The sequence below is a fragment of the Piliocolobus tephrosceles genome, chromosome 21 (assembly GCF_002776525.5).
Source record: "Piliocolobus tephrosceles isolate RC106 chromosome 21, ASM277652v3, whole genome shotgun sequence".
In the NCBI taxonomy this organism is placed as follows: domain Eukaryota; kingdom Metazoa; phylum Chordata; class Mammalia; order Primates; family Cercopithecidae; genus Piliocolobus; species Piliocolobus tephrosceles.
Genome location: NC_045454.1, coordinates 50,618,851 through 50,638,806, shown reverse-complemented (window position 1 = coordinate 50,638,806; position 19,956 = coordinate 50,618,851). Strand labels below are relative to the sequence as shown.

The 19,956-nt window shown below is 59.7% G+C and overlaps 1 protein-coding gene across 4 annotated transcripts in view; it reads left to right on the top strand.

The window, feature by feature from the left end:
- The window catches only part of DOT1L (DOT1 like histone lysine methyltransferase), a 76,917-nt gene that overhangs the window by 25,744 nt on the left and 31,217 nt on the right, over positions 1 to 19,956 (top strand). For all 4 annotated transcript variants that reach the window (XM_023183726.1, XM_023183725.1, XM_023183727.2 and 1 more), the window contains exons 3-8: positions 4,646 to 4,720; positions 8,097 to 8,160; positions 9,374 to 9,602; positions 12,179 to 12,273; positions 12,677 to 12,739; positions 19,043 to 19,098. In XM_023183726.1, coding sequence (XP_023039494.1) covers positions 4,646 to 4,720; positions 8,097 to 8,160; positions 9,374 to 9,602; positions 12,179 to 12,273; positions 12,677 to 12,739; positions 19,043 to 19,098 — 582 coding nt within the window. The remainder of the gene's footprint in view (positions 1 to 4,645; positions 4,721 to 8,096; positions 8,161 to 9,373; positions 9,603 to 12,178; positions 12,274 to 12,676; positions 12,740 to 19,042; positions 19,099 to 19,956) is intronic.

Here is a 19,956-nt window from a genome sequence, read left to right as displayed (position 1 = left end):
GGGTGCCTCGCCGGGGAGACCCCGGGCCCCCGGATCTCAGGCGGTGAAGGTGAGGGTGCCTCGCCGGGGAGACCCCGGGCCCCCGGATCTCAGGCGGTGACGGTGAGGGTGCCTCGCCGGGGAGACCCCGGGCCCCCGGATCTCAGGCGGTGACGGTGAGGGTGCCTCGCCGGGGAGACCCCGGGCCCCCGGATCTCAGGCGGTGACGGTGAGGGTGCCTTGCTGAGGAGACCCCAGGTCCCCGGATCTCAGGTGGTGACGGTGAGGGTGCCTGTCTGGCTGCATGCTCTCCTCCTGTAGGGCTCGGAGCTGACTGTCTTGTTTGAACCTTGTGTGTTTTCTGGGGAGTGCATCTGGAGCTTAAGTGTTGTAGGGAGCAGGGGTCCAGGCACAGGGGTGCGCACCAACACCTGGGCATCCGTGGTGTAGGCAGAGGCCTCGAAACTCAAACCCCCTGGACAGGCTGCTTTCTGCTGTGCGTCCCCAGCACGTGACCAGGGTTCTCACGGTGTGACGCTGCACAGACCTTTTCTGTCTCACTTCCCCAGAAACATTGATGGCGTTCTGACACGGCAAACACCATCCAGTCCCATACGGCCAGCGCCCCGAGCATGTCCTCCCACAGTGGTGGTGGTGTTTTGGGTCAGAGTCTAGCTCTGCTGTTCAGGCTGGAGTACAGTGGCGCCATCTCAGCTCACTGCAGCCTCCACCTCCTGGGTGCAAGCAATTCTCCTGCCTCAGCCTCCCAAGTAGCAGGGATTACAGGTGCTTGCAACCATGCCCAGCTAATTTTTGTGTTTTTAGTAGAGATGGGATTTTGCCATGTTGACCAGGCCGGTCTCAAACTCCTGGCCTCAAGTGATCCAGCCCCCGCGGCCTCCCGAAGTGCAGGGAGGGCTGTTGTTTCAGGATGGTTTGGCCGTCCCAGGCCCTCCTCGTTCGGATGTCCACTTGAGAATCAGCCTCTCCATTTCTCCAGAAAAGCCAAGTCGGCTTTTTCTGGAAATTGGTTTGAGCCTGCAGTTCAGTTTGGGGAAAGGGGTGTTTAAACGATGTCACTCCCAGGTATTCCTGTTTCAGTGCTTTTTTTTTTTTTTTTTTTTTTGAGACGGAGTCTCGCTCTGTCACCCTGGCTGGAGTGCAGTGGCCGGATCTCAGCTCACTGCAAGCTCCGCCTCCCAGGTTTATGCCATTCTCCTGCCTCAGCCTCCCGAGTAGCTGGGACTACAGGCGCCCGCCACCTCGCCCGGCTAGCTTTTTGTATTTTTTAGTAGAGGCGGGGTTTCACCGTGTTAGCCAGGATGGTCTCGAACTCCTGACCTCATGATCCGCCCGTCTCGGCCTCCCAAAGTGCTGGGATTACAGGCTTGAGCCACTGCGCCCAGCCCAGTGCTTTTTTTTTTTTCGAGGCGGAGTCTCGCTTTCTGACCCAGGCTGGAGTACGGTGGTATGATCTCGGCTCACTGCAACCTCCGTCTTCCAGGTTCAAGCAATTCTTCTTCCTCAGTCTTCCGAGTAGCTGGGATTACAGGCACCCACCACCATGTCTGGCAAATTTTTGTATTTTTAGTAGAGATGGCGTTTCACCATGTTGATCAGGCTGGTCTCGAACTCCTGACCTCGTGATCCACCCGCCTCAGCCTCCCAAAGCACTGGGGTTACAGATGTGAGCCACTGCGCTCGGCCTTTGGTGCTTTTTTATGTGGCATTTTGACAATCCTTTGCTGCCAGTATGTGTAAAGACTGCTCCCTTTTGTCTGCCGGCCTTGCCTGTGCTGAGCTCTGGTGGCGTCCACACGTATCCCTTAGCGTGCTCTGTGGCGCAGAACCACGGGACTGAGTGAACGCCATACGGCTGCTCCTTTCAGGCTGCTTGCTGCTTGAGTGTTTTTCTTGCCAAGTTGCTCTGGCCAGGACCTCCTGGACGATGTGATGAGAAGTAACTGCAGACGGCCTTGCTCGCGTCGATCTCGGGGGCCTCGCTCAGTGCCTGGGGCTTTTCGTGATCTGCGTCGTGGGGTCCCCTGCCGGTGTCGTCCAGGTGTGCAGGGTGTTGACCAGGCTGGGGAGGGGTGACGAGAGGCACCAATAATCGCAGAGGGCAGGTACTGCAGCCCTTCTGACAGGATGCTGTGTCTCTCAGTGTGGAGGGGTCTCGGGGGCACCTGAACCTGAGGTTGGGTCCTGGCCAGCTGGTTGGAGTCTGTGGCTGGGTAGGGACTTGGTGTGGGTTGGGGGCGATGAAGCTGCTCTCGGAGTTCCGGAAAGCTGCCAGCTGGACTTAGCAGGTCGAGAGGAGTGGGGAGCAGAGGCCAAACCCCCATCCCTCCCTGTTCCCTCCTGCAGACCCGCAGGCCAGGCGGCTGGGGAAGGTGGGCCTGCTGCTGTCACAGTGGCTCGGTGACTGATCCCTTGCCGTTTTCAAGTGGAAGGCGTGCTCTTCCATTTCTGGCCTCTTGTGGGTACTGTCCTGATGGCACCGAATGCCGTCCTGCGTGCTTTTCCCCCTGCCCACGTGGGGCTGCTCAGATCTCTGTCCTGGTTCCTTTGGTGAATTGCAGTGACTAATTTTAGAGTGAAGCAGCTTTTCCTCCCCGGGAGGTGCTGCGCGTGGTTGTGAGGTGCCACTGTGCAGTTCCCTCACGTTTTAAGGGATTGTGGGGTGTGTTGGTAGGGGATGTTGGTCGGCTGTTTCCTTTCTTGTCCTTTCTTTCCAGCCCTTTGTGTCTCTATGGTTTTGGTGTCAGGGTGATGCTGGCTGCATAAAAACTGAAAAAGTTTCTGTAGGTTTAGTGTTGTGTCTTGTCAGTGTTTAATGGAATTCACCAGTGAAGCCGTCAAGGCCTGGAGCCGTCTCTAGGAAGCTAACTCTGACAGGTGTAGAGCTGCGGAGCTGTTGTTTCTTCTGTGTCGGTTTTGGTCATTTGTGTCCCTCGGGGGATGTTGATTTCATTGAGGCTGTTGGATTTGTTGGTATACCATTTTCTTTTGTTTTTATTGTGGAGACAGTCTCGCTCTGTCACCCAAGCTGGAGTGAAGTGGCACCATCTTGGCTCACTGCAGCTTCAACCTCCCAGGTTGAAGTGATTCTCCTGCCCCAGCCTCCCAAATACCAGGGACTACAGGCATGAACTACCACACCTGGCTCCATTTTCTTAGTATCCCTGATTCTCCTCTTACTGTCTAAGTTCTGCAGGGATGATGCCCCTTTCATGATTGGGTCTTTTTTTTTTTGAGACGGAGTCTCGCTCTGTTGCCCAGGCTGGAGTGCAAGGGCATGATCTCAGCTCACTGCAACCTCTGCCTCCTGGGTTCAAGCAGCTCTCCTGCCTCAGCCTCCCAAGTAGCTGGGACTACAGGCATGTGCCACCACACCTGGCTAATTTTGTATTTTTAGTACAGGTGGGGTTTCACCATGTTGGCCAGGCTGCTCGTGAACTCCTGACCACAGGTGATCTACCCGCTTCAGCCTCCCACAGTGCTGGGATGACAGGCGAGAGCCACTGCGCCCGGCCTTCATGATCGTGTTCAATATGGTATCAGGATCCAAGTGAGGTCAAAGAGTTTTAATGGGCTGGTTTGTTTCCGTCTCTTCATCTGTGGCCCCCTCAGCCTCATTTTTCCTGGCAGTGTTTGTTGATGAAGCTCTGCTGTATTTTGAGATTAGTTAATTCTTCAAATTCCAGTTGGCTTTATTTTATTTATTTATTTATTTTTGAGATGGAGTTTTCGCTTTTGGTGCCCAGGCTGGAGTGCAGTGGCGCGATCTCGGCTCACTGCAACCTCCACCTCCCAGGTTCGAGCGATTCTCTTGCCTCAGCCTCCTGAGTAGCTGGGATTATAGGCATGTAACACCATGCCTGGCTAATTTTGTATATTTAGTAGAGATGGAGTTTCTTCATGTTGGTCAGGCTGGTCTCAAACTCCTGACCTCGTGATCTGCCCACCTCGGCCTCCCAAAGTGCTGGGATTACAGGTGTGAGCCACCACGCCTGGCACCAGTTGACTTTAGTTTCTAGTCGATCGGTTGCTTTTTGAGCTCTGATGTGGCCAGTGGGTCCCTAGACCAGCCCTGTAGCAGGTGCGTTCACTTAGCTCCCCAGAGCCACCGGTATGTGGCCTGGTAGCCATGTAAAATCAGTGTACTTCAGTAACAGCTTTGTGGTGCACATCGTAGCCTTAGTTTTGAAGTCACGCCTCCCTTCTCTCTCCACTCTGAGTGGAGTGGTAGGGATGTCTGTTTTCTGTTGGAGAGGATCCAGTGTTTAAGAACATGCTGGTAATGCTCAAGATTTTCACGCCTGTAATCCCAGCGCTGTGGGAGGCTGAGGTGGGCAGATCGCTTCAGATCAGGAGTTCGAGACCAGCCTGGCCAACATGGCCTAACCCCATCTCTACTAAAAATACAAAAATTAGCCGGGCGTGGTGGCGGGTGCCTGTAATTCCAGCTACTCGGGAGGCTGAGGCAGGAGAATCACTTGAACCCGGGAGGTGGAGGTTGCTGTGAACCAAAATCACAATAGTGCACTCCAGCCTGGGCGACAGAGCAAGACTCTGTCTCAAAAACGAACAAACAAACAAAAAGACAAAAAACAGAACCAAAAAAACCAAACCCCTCCTGATCGTTTCTGCTGCTGTGTTTCAGATGGGTCTGTGAAGAAATCCCGGATCTCAAGCTCGCTATGGAGAATTACGTTTTAATTGACTATGACACCAAAAGGTAAGCAGAGTCCTGCCCAGCCATTCCGCTCTGAGGACAGACTTGGCTCTTGGGGAGGACAGGAGGACGCATCCTATAATTAGCTCTTCTTAGATGGTGCAGGCTGATCTGAAATTTCCTTTTAGAGTTGGCCGTGGCCACCATAAAGTTATTTTGGTAGGAAATGTTTGTCAACTCTTGGCAAAGGCTGTCAGAGGCTGGACAGAATTGGAAACTCCGGCTGTGGAAAGTGGGATTGGCATGTGCGGAGTCAGCCTGCGCTAGTGATGGCTCTTTTTATAGCGGGCGGCTGACGGCCAGAAGTCCGAGTTGCTGCCTGAGGCTGCTGGGAGGGCCTGGGCGACCTTAGGCTCCTTGGCAGCTCTGCTTAGGTCTCGGTTGGGTTTAGTTAGTTCCTCTGTCTCCAGCCCTGTGGCTGTTAGCAGTGTTGCCCTGGCAGCTTCTGGGTCTTGGAGGAGGGTCTTGTGGGTGGAGAGGGGCAGGGCTGTCTCTGGAATGCTTGCTTGGAAGTGTTTTGTTTTTCTTTGAGAATGAAGACATTCCAGGCTCACGCCTTTTTCAGCTCTGGGGAGTCTGAAATCAACAGAGTAGTCCTCCGTCAAGGGCTATGCTGTTGTGAGCTTAGGTGAGCCCCTCTCCACAGAGAGTCAAGCCTAGAGGGCCCTGGCGTCCTCCCAGGCTGAGCACATGGCTGCACTTTACCTGGCTCTCCGGCCTCGCTGGCGTGTGGGGGGGGCTCCTTTGTCTGTGGTCAGAGGTCTCAGCCTCAGTAAGCCTTGAGATCCTGTGTCCCTCCCTCAAGCCCTGCCCATTCCCTGGTCAGCACCCTGGTACCCCACAAGCAGACAAGTGCGTTGCTGGCAGGGTCCTCCATGCCGACCCGCTGCCGTGGATTTCACACCACCTGCCCCGCAAGTCCGGGCCTCTCGCCACCCCTCATCAGGCGTGATGGTGTGCTGGGCCCTTCCCTGGTTTAGTATAAAGGGTGTGATGCAGCGTGCAGATAAACAGCCGCATGGCAGGGTCCACAGGGAGGGGCCTGCAGGGCCCTGCACAGAGCTATGTCTCCGTGGAGTTGGGGTGCACTCACCCCAAAGCTCTTTGCACCCTGTGCTTTCGGGTTTTCACGGAGGCTTCTTGGAGACTTGCTTGATGATTACCTCCATCTCTCTCTAAGCTTCTTACTGCAGCTTGGGCTTTACCCCACCCAGGACCTTACAACAAAAGATGCTCCCGTCACCTAGAAGCTCCCAGTGATCAGGAGCTTTATTAGGATCCGGAGGCCTCTCAGGTGGGCAGGTGTTGTTGGGCTGAGCCGTTTCATATTAACCTGGGGCGCTTATGGCGCCTCACTTGTGTATGGCCAGCGTCTGCCTTGGCTCTGAGCAGCGAGCGTGTCAGACGCTGTGCTCACGGCGCCGCTGCACGTGGGTGTGTGGCATCCTTCCCCTTCGCGTGGGATGGTCTTGGCCAAGGCTGGAAGGACGTCAGGGACAGGCTGGGCAGGGGGTAATCGTTGGAGCTGGGAGGACCACCTGAGGGACCAAGCCGTCAGGGCTTCAGGCCAAGGACAGCCCAGCTCCTCTGAGCACCTGCACTTGCACATCCTGCCAGGGAGGGGTCTCTTCCCGGGAGTGTGCAGAGATGATTTTGGGAGGGTCTGGTTATCAGGGTTGAAGGCGGTGTGTAGAAGAAAACACAGGAAGGGCCAGCACTGCTCCCCGGAGCTGTGGGAAAGGCGGGAGGCAGCAGGCTGGCTCTGTTGGATCATCCGGCCCTGGCCAGATGCTGCTCATGGACCGAGGCCCACACGGTGCCTGCTGGCCCTTCACACCACCTGGGCTACCTCCGCCCGTGTGTCCTTCGTCCTCCGGATGATCCAGGTTCTGTGTGGCCGTGCTCCCGGGGCTGTCAGCTGGCTTTTGTTCTTAAGTGCTCTTGCTTTATCCCCTGCAGCTGCTGCTTAAGGAAAGCGTGAACCTGGCCTTTGGAGCACAGGTTTTCCTATGAGGAAGGGAAAGTGTGAACCTCGGGCACACACTGCCCAGGTGAACTCAGGGCTGCCAGAGCGAGGCAGGAAGAGCATGAGGCTGGGGATGGGGCGGGAGCAGGGGTCTGATTGCGCAGCCACGTCTCGGAGCATCTGCCAGGCTCTTGGGGTTGCTCTTGGGAGGAAGCTGCCTGCGTGCACGTGGAGGCGGCGGAGGAAGGAGGTGGAGGAAAGTCCCAGCTGCGCCCCGCCCCCCGCACAGGTGCAGGTCCCCTTGGTGCTGGGGACTGGATTGTTCTCTGGCGGGACTGTCCTGGGCACTGCAGGGTGCCGAGCAGGGTCCCTGTCTCCTGTGGCTTGCCTCGCCATGTTCCTGGGGTCCCCGGTGAGAGCCACTGTGTGTGACAGGTGGCCCCTCCTCCTCCCGTCTCTTGGTCTGCTCTGGACACCTTCTGAAGTGCTGGGACAGACGCGCTCGTCCACATTTTGCCAGCGGGTCCAACAGGCTTGGAAGATGAGCAAGTTATCCCAGGTCGAGACTGGACAGACGAGGCCAGGCAGACCCTGCAGCAGGCCTGCCCCCACCCTGGAAGCCCCTCTGAGCCTGGGCCTGGGCGTGGCCTGTGTTTCTTGTGGCTCACATGCCCCACAGACAGTGGGCGCTCCCTGGCGCACAGGTGCCCCCTGCTGCCCGGTTGGCCCTGCCCTGGATGCTGTTGGGCGCAGGCACTTAGGTAATGAAGGATTGCCCTGCGGCTAGGGCTGAGCGGGACAGAGGTGCTGCCAGAGGACTGAGTCTCATGGTGGACCCTGCTGTGCCATGTCTGATGTGACACACTGCTGACGTGTGAGTGAGTCGGAGCTTTTGAAGGACACATGCACAGAGCAGTGCGGGCGTGGGTGGGGCACCCTCCTTTCTGCAGTGCTCCCTCCTCCTGCACCTGCCCAGTCAGAGGCCCAGTGATCCCTGGGACCCCAGCCATTCACCTACCTCTGGCGATGGTGGCTGTCCCCAGCCAGGGCAAGGAAGACCCTCTTGGCCTGCCCCAGGGGTCCCTGCTGTTGGTCCGGCCTCAGTCCCCCTCGAGCCCTCTTTCTCTCCTCACGCCTCCAGCACACCTGGACCTCGGCTTTGTGTGGGGAACCTGGGCAGGTCCACACTTTCCTGCACCGGACTCTCGGACGGCCTCCTCGCCTGTGCGTCAAACCTGAAATCTCCATCAGGGTGGAAAGTGAGGCTTCTACCAGAGGGGTCTTGGCCAGCTGGCTAGTGGCTGTCCAGGCAGAGACCACACCTTGGAGCCTGCCCTGTCCGTGTGCTGTCCCCTCCTATGCATGCGGCTCGCTCTGGCCCGTGTGACCAGGGCCTTCCCTTGCCTTTTTCAGCTTCGAGAGCATGCAGAGGCTCTGCGACAAGTACAACCGCGCCATCGATAGCATCCACCAGCTGGTAGGTGGCTTGCCCCTGCCCAGGCGGTCAGTAGTAGTGCTGGGCTCCCAGACCCCTTACGTCACCACCTTGTGGCACAGGGCTCCCCTTAGAGCCCCCAGGGATTGGAATGTGCAGCATGGGGGGACCGTGGTCTGTGGATGAGTAGTGTGGGGGCTGCTGCGGCTGGGCTGTGTCCTCGTGGGCCCTGCCAACTGCGTGCTGTGGCCATGTGTCAACGCAGAGCCGTCCGTGGTTTGTGTGCTGAGGCAGGGCCCTGAGGGTTGTGGTGTCTGCACATGTCTCTGCAACCCTGGGTTTGTGGCCGCGGCCCCAGCAGAGGTGGGTCCCTGTCCTCCCCGGCTGTGTGAATACCGGCTGTCCCCTTGTACCTCCCCCACACCGCCTGCCTTCATCAGGCTGGATGCTGGCCTGGGCTGCACGCTTGGGCACCCCGGTCCTGCCGTGTCTCGTGAGGCTTTCCTCACAAAGGACGGGGGACACAGCGAGCTGGGGTGTAGCAGGGAGGGGACCGTGCTGCTTCCCATGTTCTAGAAGGCGCCGGGGGCCCCTGGTGCGTGAGGGCAGGGAAGCTCTTTCTTGAAGGTCTTGCTGTGGAGGGAGTCCTGCTGGGGGCGGCATGGGCTCACTCAGCCCTCCTGAGTGGGGCTGGGCTGCGCCACCCCATGGGCCTGCCACCCTGCCCTGGCTTCCCTTCACCGCGTGCATGCAGCTCTGAGGCCCCTGAGAACTGAGCTGGCCGGGGCCAGAGGGGACCAGCTCAGCCTGCTGCAGGCGGTGGGAAGGGAGGTGGGGTTCCAGGTGGTTGAGTCAGATGAGGTGTGGTAGTCTCAAGGCTTTCACGGGGTTCGGGGCACCTGATGGGGGTCCCTTGGTGCCAGCACCCCCGCCCTGCTGCCTCGGCCCAGAGGAGGGATGGTGGTCTCGGCGGTCTTGCCGGTGAGGAGAGAGGCCTGTGGTGGGAGGAGGAGCCTCCTGGGACCCCTCTGAGATGGGGCCTGTCTCTGGGGATGCTGTTTTGTTGCTTGTAGGAAATGGGGCTGGGTTGGAAACCGACCTGGGAACCTGGCGGCCACCCCACAGAGGGACGAGAGGCCCTGCAGCCAGCTCCCTGCTTCTGCTGGGAAAGGGCCTAGGTCTCAGGGGCGGAGGGGCTGGGCAGCCTGTAGCCGTACAGTTTATGTGACGTGGCCAGGCCACCCTCCGTCCGCAGTGGAAGGGCACCACGCAGCCCATGAAGCTGAACACGCGGCCGTCCACCGGGCTCCTGCGCCACATCCTGCAGCAGGTCTACAACCACTCGGTGACTGACCCCGAGAAGCTCAACAACTACGAGCCCTTCTCCCCTGAGGTGTACGGGGAGACCTCCTTCGACCTGGTGGCCCAGATGATTGACGAGATCAAGATGACCGACGACGACCTGTTTGTGGACTTGGGGAGCGGTGAGTGTCGTCCGCCACGCCCAGCTGCGGTGCACTTCCAGGCCACACACTCTGTGCCTGACCCACACCTGCTTGGAGAAGAGTTGAACAGGACTCGCGATGTTGGCGTGGACGGCGCTTCCTTTTCCTGGCCCTTCTGTCCCGCTGTGGGTCCCTTCCTTCCCCAGCCCTGACCTTCCCCGGAGCCCGGGGCTCTACCCAGAGGGGAGAAATCGCAGAAACCCAGTTGTTCCCAGACCAGGCCCATCCTTCCAGGTGCCCAGAGACTCTGCTTCTCCCCTGCCTCCCACCAGCTGGGGAGCTAGACCTGTGCCCCTCTGTCGCTCACCCCCAGAAGCTGCCACTCGCTAGCATGGGCCCCAGCCCAGTCCCCACCCACACTACAGCCTACTGCGGTCCTTCCCTGGGCACATCTGCTCCCTTTGCAGAGGCTGGAAAGGTCCCATGCAGAGGAAAACCCCAGGTCCCTGCGCTCGTGGAGGCCCTCTCGCCTTCCCTGCACCCCCAGCCTCCCTCAGTACCCCTGCATCTGGGCCACGCCCTGCCCCTCCCAGGTTGGGGCTCAGGGTGGCCTCGGTGAGTCCCCACAGACCACCTCCCACCTGCTGGCATTCTTTCAGCCTCTCCCTGCACTCAGAGTCTGACAGGCGACAGGCTCTGCTTGTGAGGTGTCGTCACCTCTCAACCACGGTCAGGGCCCCTTGAGACCAGGCCCCAGGTGTAGGTTCCCGGCCCTGTCTTGAGCCCCGGCATGGCCTGGCTCTTCAGCCCCGGCGTGGCCTGGCTCTTCAGCCCCGGCGTGGCCTGGCCGAGGCATAGAGGAGCGGTCAGCTCAGGAACAACCTCATCAGCCTGACTCGTTCCTGATGGGACCACCCCATCCAGGCAGGGCTGACGGGGCCACCGGCCGACAAGGGTCAGACGGCGGAGGCCCCGTCTCCACAGCGTCTACACTGTCCCCACAGCGTCTACACTGTCCCCACAGCGTCTACACTGTCTGTGGGCTTCGTGGACCTCGATGGCTGTGTGAACCTCGTGCCTGCAGCCGTGCGAGCCCCACATCTGCCCACTCCACAGTCCTGGCTTTGACATGGGGGAGGGGCCCCGAGGGCAGGGACCAAGAGGACTTTGCACAGACCGGGTGTGGCGGCTCACACCTGTCATCTTAGCGCTTGGAAGGCTGAGATGGGAGATTGCTTGAGGCCAGGAGTTCAAGACCAGGCTGGTCAGCATAGCAAGACCCCATCTCTGTTTACTTACTTAAATTTATTTCCAAATTTTAAAAATGCAATAAAAAGAATGTATATTGGCTGGGTGTGGTGGCTCACGCCTGTAATCCCAGCACTATGGGAGGTCAAGGCAGGCGGAGCTGAGCTCCTGAGGTCAGGAGTTCAAGACCAGCCTGGCCAACATGGTGAAACCTCTTCTCTACTAAAAGTACAAAAATTAGCTGGGTGTGGTGGCGCATGCCTGTAATCCCAGCTACTCGGGAGGCTGAGGCAGGAGAATTGCTTGAACTTTGGAGGTGGAGGTTGTGGTGAGCTGAGATCACATCACTGTACTCCGGCCTGGGTGACAGAGTGAGACTCCGTCTCAAAAAAAAAAGGCATATCTGGCTGGGATCAGTGGCTTCTGCCTGTAATCCCAGTGTTTTGGGAGGCTGAGGTGGGAGGATTGCTTGAGCCCAAGAGATTGAGGCTGCAGTGAGCCAGGATCTCACCACTTACAGTCCAGCCTAGGCGACAGAATCAGACCCTGTCTCAAAAACAAAAAATTAAAAAGGCTCATATGTTTTAGGTGACGGCCTAGCACTTGCTGGCCCGGCTCTGGGCCCCTGTCCCTGTGTGCTTCTCTTCCCGCTGGTGTGGTGGTGGCGGTCTGTGCCTGCTGTGGTTGCGCTGTGGTTCATTCCCTGGAGCGCAGAGATGCCTAACGGGAGCAGAGGCGGCTTGACACCCCCAGTGTGTGCTGCTGCCTCCGCCCTCCTGGCGCTGGCACATCTGCAGCCCCCGTTCCCTCCTTCTCCCTTAGAGCTGGGGGTTGCTGGGTTGTGTGCTGACGCTGTGAAACTGCGGCGGCCGGGAGACCGTCCTGACTGCAGGGGCTCCTTCCTGCCTCTCCCACCCCACATTGAGTCTCAGTCCAGTCCCGCTCATGAGCCTTCCTGGGGTGCCGTGAGATTTCATCAGCCAGGTTGCTGCGTGTCTGTGTGGTGGTGGTGCGGGGATAATTTGAGGTGGACGGGAGCCTTTCCAGACCTGCCAAGTCTCGGGCAGCCCTGTCTGAACAGTGAACACCACATAGGGCCTTTAGACTCAAAATGAATTCTGGTTTCGCAGGCCACCAAGTGATGTCCATGGATGACACGTTGTGATGATCGTCCCCTCGTGGGGGCTCCACTGGGGGCCTGGTCTCACCCTGAGTGACCTTGGAGCATCGGATATGTGTGAAGACTTGTGGCCTCCCCTGTGGGTCTTCATGGCTGCATCCTTGTGGCCTCTGTCTCCGAGGCTGGCATGGCCTCCCGGGTGGCATCTGAGCGCTGTGTGGTATCTGATGGATCTCTCTGATCACAGGTGTGGGCCAGGTCGTGCTCCAGGTCGCCGCTGCCACCAACTGCAAACATCACTATGGCGTCGAGAAAGCAGACATCCCGGCCAAGTATGCAGAGGTGAGTAGGTCTGGAGGCCGGGGTGTGTTGGAGGCAGGGGACCATCAGAGAAAGTGATGCCCTGGGTGCCTCCACCCCCCTGCTGTGGGACTTGCGAGTCTGGGCGGCGTTCTTTCCAGGCCCAAGACGTCTTAGCTGCCTGCAGGGTGTGCCTGTGAATAGGGTGCCCGCATGCCCTCATGGCCTATCACAGGCCGGCCCTCCAGGCCTGCCCAAGCACTGCGGGGGCGTCTCTGAGCTTGTTTCACAGCACGTGCCACAAGCGAGGCGGGAGGTGCTCAGCTCCACCTCATGGCACAGCCCTCTGAGAAGTGGGGTGTTTTGAGTGGCCTGCCCAGGCGGGCGCATCGAGGCCCCGCTGCTCTGAGAGTTTGTAATGGGCGTTTGGTTTCTTTCCTTCCAGACCATGGACCGCGAGTTCAGGAAGTGGATGAAATGGTATGGAAAAAAGCATGCAGAATACACAGTGAGTGCCATCGCTCCGCCCTGGCTCCCATCGCCGGCCCCATCCCCGCTCCCACCCTCCTCTTAGCCCCTCCTTTCTTGCCAATGTTGGCACATGGCTTTTGGCACATGGCATGCCCCCTGGAGTCCCCTCTGGTTCTCGTAGGGCTGCCTGGGCGTGGCCTCTGAGCCCGCAGCAGGTGCCTCTGTTGGCACTGCCCATCCTGTCCTCTGTGACATGGCTTCTGTCCCTCGGCAGCGTGCGGAGCACAGAGGCAGTTCAGGGAATGGGCTCAGGGCTCCACGGAACAGAGGCCCATGGGACAGGCTGGGTTCTGGGCCGGCTGCAGCGTCCGTGGGGTGTCATCCCTCACCGGGTAGAGCCTTGTTAGGACGGGTTCCTGGTCCTCAGCGCCGTGTTCTTCATGACAAGCCGGCAACCTCGGGGTGGGCACTGTTCTCTCCCGCCCTGTCGTGATGCGGTCTGAGGTGCTCCTCCCATGTACCCTGTGGGTGGTGCTGCGTCTGGATGGCACTGCGTGTGGCTGGCGCCGCGTGTGGCTGGCGCCGCGTGTGGATGGCGCCGCGTGTGGCTGTCCCTGTGGGGTGTGCGCTCCCCTCGACGGCTGAGTGGCAGTGGGATGGGAGTGGGCGTGGGAAGGGGATGCTCTTTAGGGAGCAGGAAGGACGGTTTTCCTGACCCAGGTCGGGTGATTACTGGGCCACAGCTGCCGCTCCTGCATCCTCCCCGGACTCCTTCCCACCCCCGTGGGGTGTGGGCTCGGTGCTAGCGCAGCTGCTCCTGTGATGTAGATTGGAGGGTGGCTTGGGGTCTGGGGTGCAGGAAGGTGGGTGCTTCCTGTTCTAGACTTGGAGCCCCTGGAGTACAGAGCCCACAGCCCCTTGAGTCCTGAGAGGCCTCCCTGACAAGGCGGACGGAGTGCTGGTTAGGGCGGTCGCCAGGTCACCACCTTGGGAGGACGATGGCTCAGGAGTCGCTAAGCTGCCCAGCAGAGCAGCTCAGGACGGAACATGGCAAGGCCAACTTGTGATCCCAGGTGCCTGCGGCAACACAGTTCCTGGGTGGAATCTGCACGTTTGAGAAGCAACAGAAACAAGATGTTCAGGGGTCCTGTTGTCAGTCAACTCTCACAGTTCAGAGGGACCAATGAGGGACACACGTGGCGTACAGTTCCAGTCCCCTCCTAGGCGGTGCCTGCCCCTCACTCTCTCCTCAGCAGGGTGGGCAGACAGGCTGGGGCTGTCTGCCCGCCCGTCTGTCTGGAGCTCCCTGCCGGGGCGCCCTCTGTGGGCCTGTCAGTCGGGTCCTTCCTCAGATCGCTGTGAGGCCTCGGCATTCCTGGCATTGCCACGAGTGGGCGTGCATCCTACCTAGCATGCATCCCTGGCCCCCAGCTCAGACCTCTCCACGCTATCCCACAGCACAGGTGAAGGCCAGAGTCAGGGTGGTGGGCCCTGATCCCTTGCCGGCTGGTTCTGCCCTGGGTGTCCTGGCTGTGGTGGTCTGAGCAGGTGAACCTGAGTGGTGACACAGATGCATGGTCCAGGCATGGCCATCTTCCCCTGCGAGGCCTGACGTGGGCTGCAGTGGCAGGGACACCTGAGTCAGGCAGTGTTCTTCTTTGCATCCTCAGGGAGGGAGCTGCTGGCTGGAAACTTTTGTTGTTGTTTTTTAGAGGCAGGGTGTTGCTCTGTTCTCCAGGCTGGAGTGCGGTGGTGCAATCATAGCTCATTGCAGCCGTGAACTCCTGGGCTCAAGTGATCCTCCCACCTCAGCCTCCTGAGTAGCTGGGACTGCAGGCGTGCACCACCACACCTGGCTAATTAAAAAAATAATTTGAGCAAGGCACAGTGGCTCACGCCTATAATCCCAGCACGTTGGGAGACTGAGGCGGGTGGATCGCCTGAGTTCAGTCAGGAGTTCAAGACCAGCCTGGCCAACATGGTGAAACCCCATCTCTGCTAAAAATACAAAACCTGGCAGGGCGTGGTGGTACGCACCTGTAATCCCAGCTACTTGAAGGGCTGAGGCAGGAGAATCACTTGAACCCAGGGGGCGGAGGCTACAGTGAGCTGAGATCGCACCCCTGCACTCAAGCCTGGGCGATAGAGCAAGACTTTGTCTCACACACACACGCACAAATTGTAGCAACGGGGTTTCACAGTGTTGGCCAGGTTGGCGTAAACTGCTGTGTTCAAGCGATCCTCCTGCCTTGACCTGCTAAAGTGCTGGGATTACAGGCGTGAGGGTGCCCGGCTGCCCCCGTGGCTTTTTGAGGCTTGACAGCCCATTTCTTTTTATTGCTGAATAGTAGTCCATTGCCTGGATGTGCCACAGTTAATTCACCCACTCGCCTGCTGAGGCCATCTCGGCTGTGTCCACAGTTTGGCAGTTATGAGCACAGCTTTAGTAAAGGTCCGTGTGCAGGTTTCTATGTGGGTGCAGGAGCTCCACTCCTGTGGGTAGACACCAGGCAGCACGATTGCTGGATCGTCTGGAAAAACTGCCAGACTGCCTCGCGGTGAGTCTGCACCATCCACGTTGCCTCCAGCGCTGAACAGGAGTTTCTGTTGCCCCATGTCCTGGCCAGCACCTGGTGCTGTGAACATCTGGGGAGGTCATTGATGCTTTTTCTTCCCCTCACCTCCTGAGGCCTTGCTGCAACATGAGTTCCTGGAGTTCTTATCGATTCCTTGTGGTTTTCTTTTTTCTTTTTTTTTTGAGATCAGAGCCTCGCTCTGTTGCCCAGGCTGGAGTGCAGTGGCACGAGCTCAGCTCACTGCAACCTCCGCCTCCTGGGTTCAAGCGATTCTCCCGCCTCAGCCTCCCGAGTAGCAGGGATGACGGGCGCCCACCACCACGCCCAGCTAATTTTTGTATTTTTAGTAGGGACAGGGTTACACCATGTTGGTCAGGCTGGCCTCAATTTCCTGACCTCATGATCCGATGGCCTCTGCCTCCCAAAGTGCTAGGATGACAGGTGTGAGCCACTGCACTCGGCCTCCTTGGGGTTTTCTGCATTGACACTTGTGTCGCCCACAGACGTGGAGCTTCGCCTTTGCCTTCGCAGTCCCTGTCTGTTTCCTCTCCTTTTCCCATCCTCTTGTACTGGCCGGCGCGGGCATTTCCCATGCGATGTGAGTCATGGGGGCAAGACGGTTACCCTTCCCTGCCTTGCTCTTGGTGGGCAGCTGAGCACCTGGCCATGGAGCACGGTGTTAGCGGCGGGCTTGTGCGGATGCTGTCCCTCGGGTGGAGGACGAGCCCGCAGTCCTGAGTGTGCGGCACGCGTTTTTTCGGTGCTGCTTCTGGTGTCAGTGCAGTGCTGTGGTTTCCATTCCTCACCCTGTTGCTGTGATGGGTTTCCAGTGTTGAATGTGTCCCCCTTGGCCGGCGTGCGATCCTGTTTATCCGAAGCGGGATTCTACTGGCTGATGGGCCGCTGAGGTGTTTTCTGCCGTGTTAGGAGCTGTGGTCTGCAGTGCTTCCTTGCGGCCGCACCTGTCTGGTTTGGTCTCGGGGTGGTACTCCCTCGGCTTCTGTTCTGCTGTGTTTGACCAGGACTTGCGCACCCAGGGCTGGGGGCCCAGCTCTCCTTCCCTTTCTTGTGGTGATTGTTCCCGAACACCCTGCCCACAGTGGAAGCTGTGTGGTGTCCTGGGCCCTGGGTCCACTTGCACTCTGGCCGGAAGTTCCCACGTGGGTTCCTGGCTGTGGCAGGAGAGCCACACAGATCTCAGCACAGAGAATGGAAGCCCTCGCCGTGGTTTCCAGCGATGGCCAGGAAGGCGCCTTGGTGCCTTCCTCCGCGTGGTCTGGCTGGGCTGAGCCTTGCTCAGGAGAGGGTGGCTGTCAGGTGTGGGGGCTGCCCCAGCACTGCTCCCCCTTCTGCCTCATCTCGTCCGCGTCAGGGTCAGCACCCTGCTTCTAGGGCCTGGGTCCGCAACACGGCCGAGCAGCGTGGTGTCTCCTGCGGCGCAGGCGCTCCCGGTGTGGAGCTGCGTTCGTGGTCTGAATTCCGTGCAGGTTTAGGCACTCACGGTCAGGCCGGTGGAGCTGCGTTCGTGGTCTGAATTCCGTGCGGGTTTAGGCACTCACGGTCAGTCCGGTGGCTCCTGGGATGTGTCCGGGAGCATGATTTGGGGGAAAGGACGGCATTCCTCAGGGCTTTGGTAACACGTGTCGGAAAGAACCTGGTGGTGGGGAAGGCAGGTGTCAATACCAGCCTCCACCTCGGGCATCTGTCCTGTTTCCAGCCAGCTCTGCTGCGGAGGGTGGTCAGAGGCTTCTGCCCGACTGTCCCTTGCCCTTTCTGATGGGAGCTTACTGTTCTGATGTTGGAGGAAACCCTCGGAGAAGCTCTCCGTGGCTTTGCCCGTGCTCTGCTTGGGAGAATCCCAAGTCCTCCTGCCTGAAGCAGTGTCACCAGGGAGGCTCCCAGAGACCCAGACCCCCGGTTCCTATGGGGCCGGGATTCCAGACTCCAGAGGGAAGCAGGGTTGCGCATAAACCATGGTGTTCGCAGGAACAGCTTTGGCCCCAGAGCCTGCCCTGTCATGGAGCGCGGGGGACCCCAGGGTGGGTTCCCAGCCCCAGGCCTGCGATGCCAGCCCGGGTCTGCTGAGTGCTGCTCAGGACTTGGGATTTGAGTCATTTCCTGGGTGGCTTGTCCATGGGGAATGAGGGATGTTCACAGGGTCTGTCAGGTGTGGAGAGGGAGGAGATGGGTGTGGGGGGCAGCCCAGCACCTGCAGAGGCTCAGGATGGCCTGCCTGCGCACCTCCCATCCCATCTTCTCCCCTCCTGGGAACTTCCCCTGGCCTTGGAGAGCAGAGGATATATAGCTGCTTCTGGCCAGGGCGGGCGGCCCTGCCCTCTGGACCTGCATCTGGGTGGACGGGTGGCCCTGTCCTCTGGGCCGGGGCGGGGTGTCCCTGTCTCTCTTGGGCTGGGTGGGTGGGCCACCCTGTTGCTTGGGGCAGCGGCTTGCTTGTGGGACCTTCTCTGCTCAGGGACTCCCTCCCCATCCTGAGAAACACTCTGTGGGCACTGGGCCTGCGGCTGCTATGAAAGGAGTGTTGCGGGTCCTCCCTCGGCCCTTGGGGTGCAGGTGTGGGCTTCTTCGACCGTGACTCAGGTACCCTGACCCCCAACGACTCCAGCTCCCAGCATGGATCCCCTTCCTGTCTGTGGATGGACCTGTCCCGGACATTTCACAGAAATGGGATCACACACTGCGTGGCCATTTGTGTCTGGCGGCGTCTCTCACTGAGCATGACGTCCTCAAGGTGCATCTGCGCTGTGGCCTGGGTTGGAGCCTGGCTCCTGTTCCTGGCGGGGTCCTGCTTGTGTGCGCACGGCCTCGCTGTGCTGTGTTGATCTTTCATCTGATGGACACTTGTCTGCTTCTACCTTTTGGCTGTGGTGAGTCGTGCTGGCTTTTGGAGGCATTTGTGTCGGGCTTTTGCGTGGGTGTGTTTCTTTCTCTGGGAATGGAGGTGGTGGTTTTGAAGGGTTTGAAAGGCAGGGTCTCAGTTATCCAGATGCTACTGCCTTGGGCAGCTAGGTTAATAAGAGGTGTTTCCTCCTGGACGGTGCTTGGTCTTGAGGTCTAGAGGTGGACGGGCGTCGGGCTGCAGCTGGCCTTGCTGTGAGCGTGGCGTGGAGCTGGGGGACAGCGCTGCTCTTAGCTCTGCAGCGCACAGGGGCGGACACCCCCAGGGACTGGCGGCTCAGCTTCGCTGTGTGCGTGTTTCTTGCAGTTGGTGAGGGAGGGAGGGTCAGAGCTCGGCGCTAGGCTTTCCCGGTCTGGCCAAGGGTCGCTGCCTGCCGTGGAGGGTGCCCCCCAGCGTCCCGCCGCCTCCCTCAGGCCCTGCCTGGAGCCCAGCATGGTGGGGACTGCAGGCCCTGCGTCGGGACGCCCCTGCTGGCTACTTCTGGTCCTGGGAGTGGCTGCAGCCCCTGATTTTGAGCTTAGATTTCTAGGACACTGCAGCATGGCTGGCAGGTGTGTGTTGGTGTGGCTGTGGTCCCCTTGGCTGGGCCTGGCCTCCCCAAGTGGATGCTGGAGCACGAGGACCTGTCCCGGCTTCTCAGGAGGTCCTGCCTGTTCTCTGTGCATCCCTCTCACCTGCCCTTCTGCCTGCAGCTCCCAGGGCTGCAGCCGGTGGGGCCTGGGCCTCCTCCTGCTCCTTCCCTGCAAGCGGAGCTGTGCTCATTTCATTCTTTCTTCACAGGGGCTGGGCAGGCTGGGGCTGCCAGGGAGGCTGGGGGTCCCCACTTATGCCTGTTTTCTCTTTTCAGTTGGAGAGAGGCGATTTCCTCTCAGAAGAGTGGAGGGAGCGAATCGCCAACACGAGGTATGGCCGGCATGGGGCGTGCGGGGCATGTGGGGTGTACGCTCACGGGCGGGCGGTGGCCATGGCACTGGGGTCCGGGAATGGCCCCTCACTCCTGCGCTGGCTGTGTCAGGAAAGAGGCCGATGGGGACAGGAAGGGCGCCTTTCCCTCACCCTGGGTCTCCCTCTGAGGGCGCGCAGAGGGGACCTGCCCAGCAGACGTGCCCAGTAGAGCCCCTGTCAGCCCCTGCAGACCCTGCTGGCAGTGAGCCTGTTCCTGCTGCACTATCCCCTTGACTTTGGGACATTGTGGGCCCCTCTCGCCTGGGTTCCTGGGCTCCTCCCCGCTCAGGCTTGGTCTGGGGGTCTTCCTGTCTCCGTGCATCCCTCCTGGAGTGGCTGGCACCCACACAGTGTGCACAATGAGGGCTGCTCGAGGGAGCGGCCCCTCCTGGTGCCAAGCCATCTCGGCATTGCCTGGGCTTGCCCCCTCCGTGCCGCCTCGCACCCAGGCCCAGGAGCTCAGGGCGCTGTCCAGGTCCATCCCCACCGCCACTTGTTTGTCCTGGTGGCTCCTGGCTCTGTGTGGCTGGGCTGGGCCCCTGTGCTCTCCACTGCCAGGGTGTGGCCACGGTGCTCCAGCGTCTGCCAGGGACCCTGGGGGCCCGAGGCTCTTGTGAGAGCAGCCGGCGAGGTGGGGTCAGCAGCCGGCTGGGCCCTGCTCCCCCAGTCCCGCTGTCCTCCCTGCTCCCCTCGTCCTCCCAGCATTCCTTGTCCTCGCGTCCCTTGTCCTCCCTGCATTCCTCGTCTTCCCCACATTCCTCGTCCTCCCCATGCACCTTGTCCTCCCTGCATTCCTCATTCTCCCTGCATTTCTCG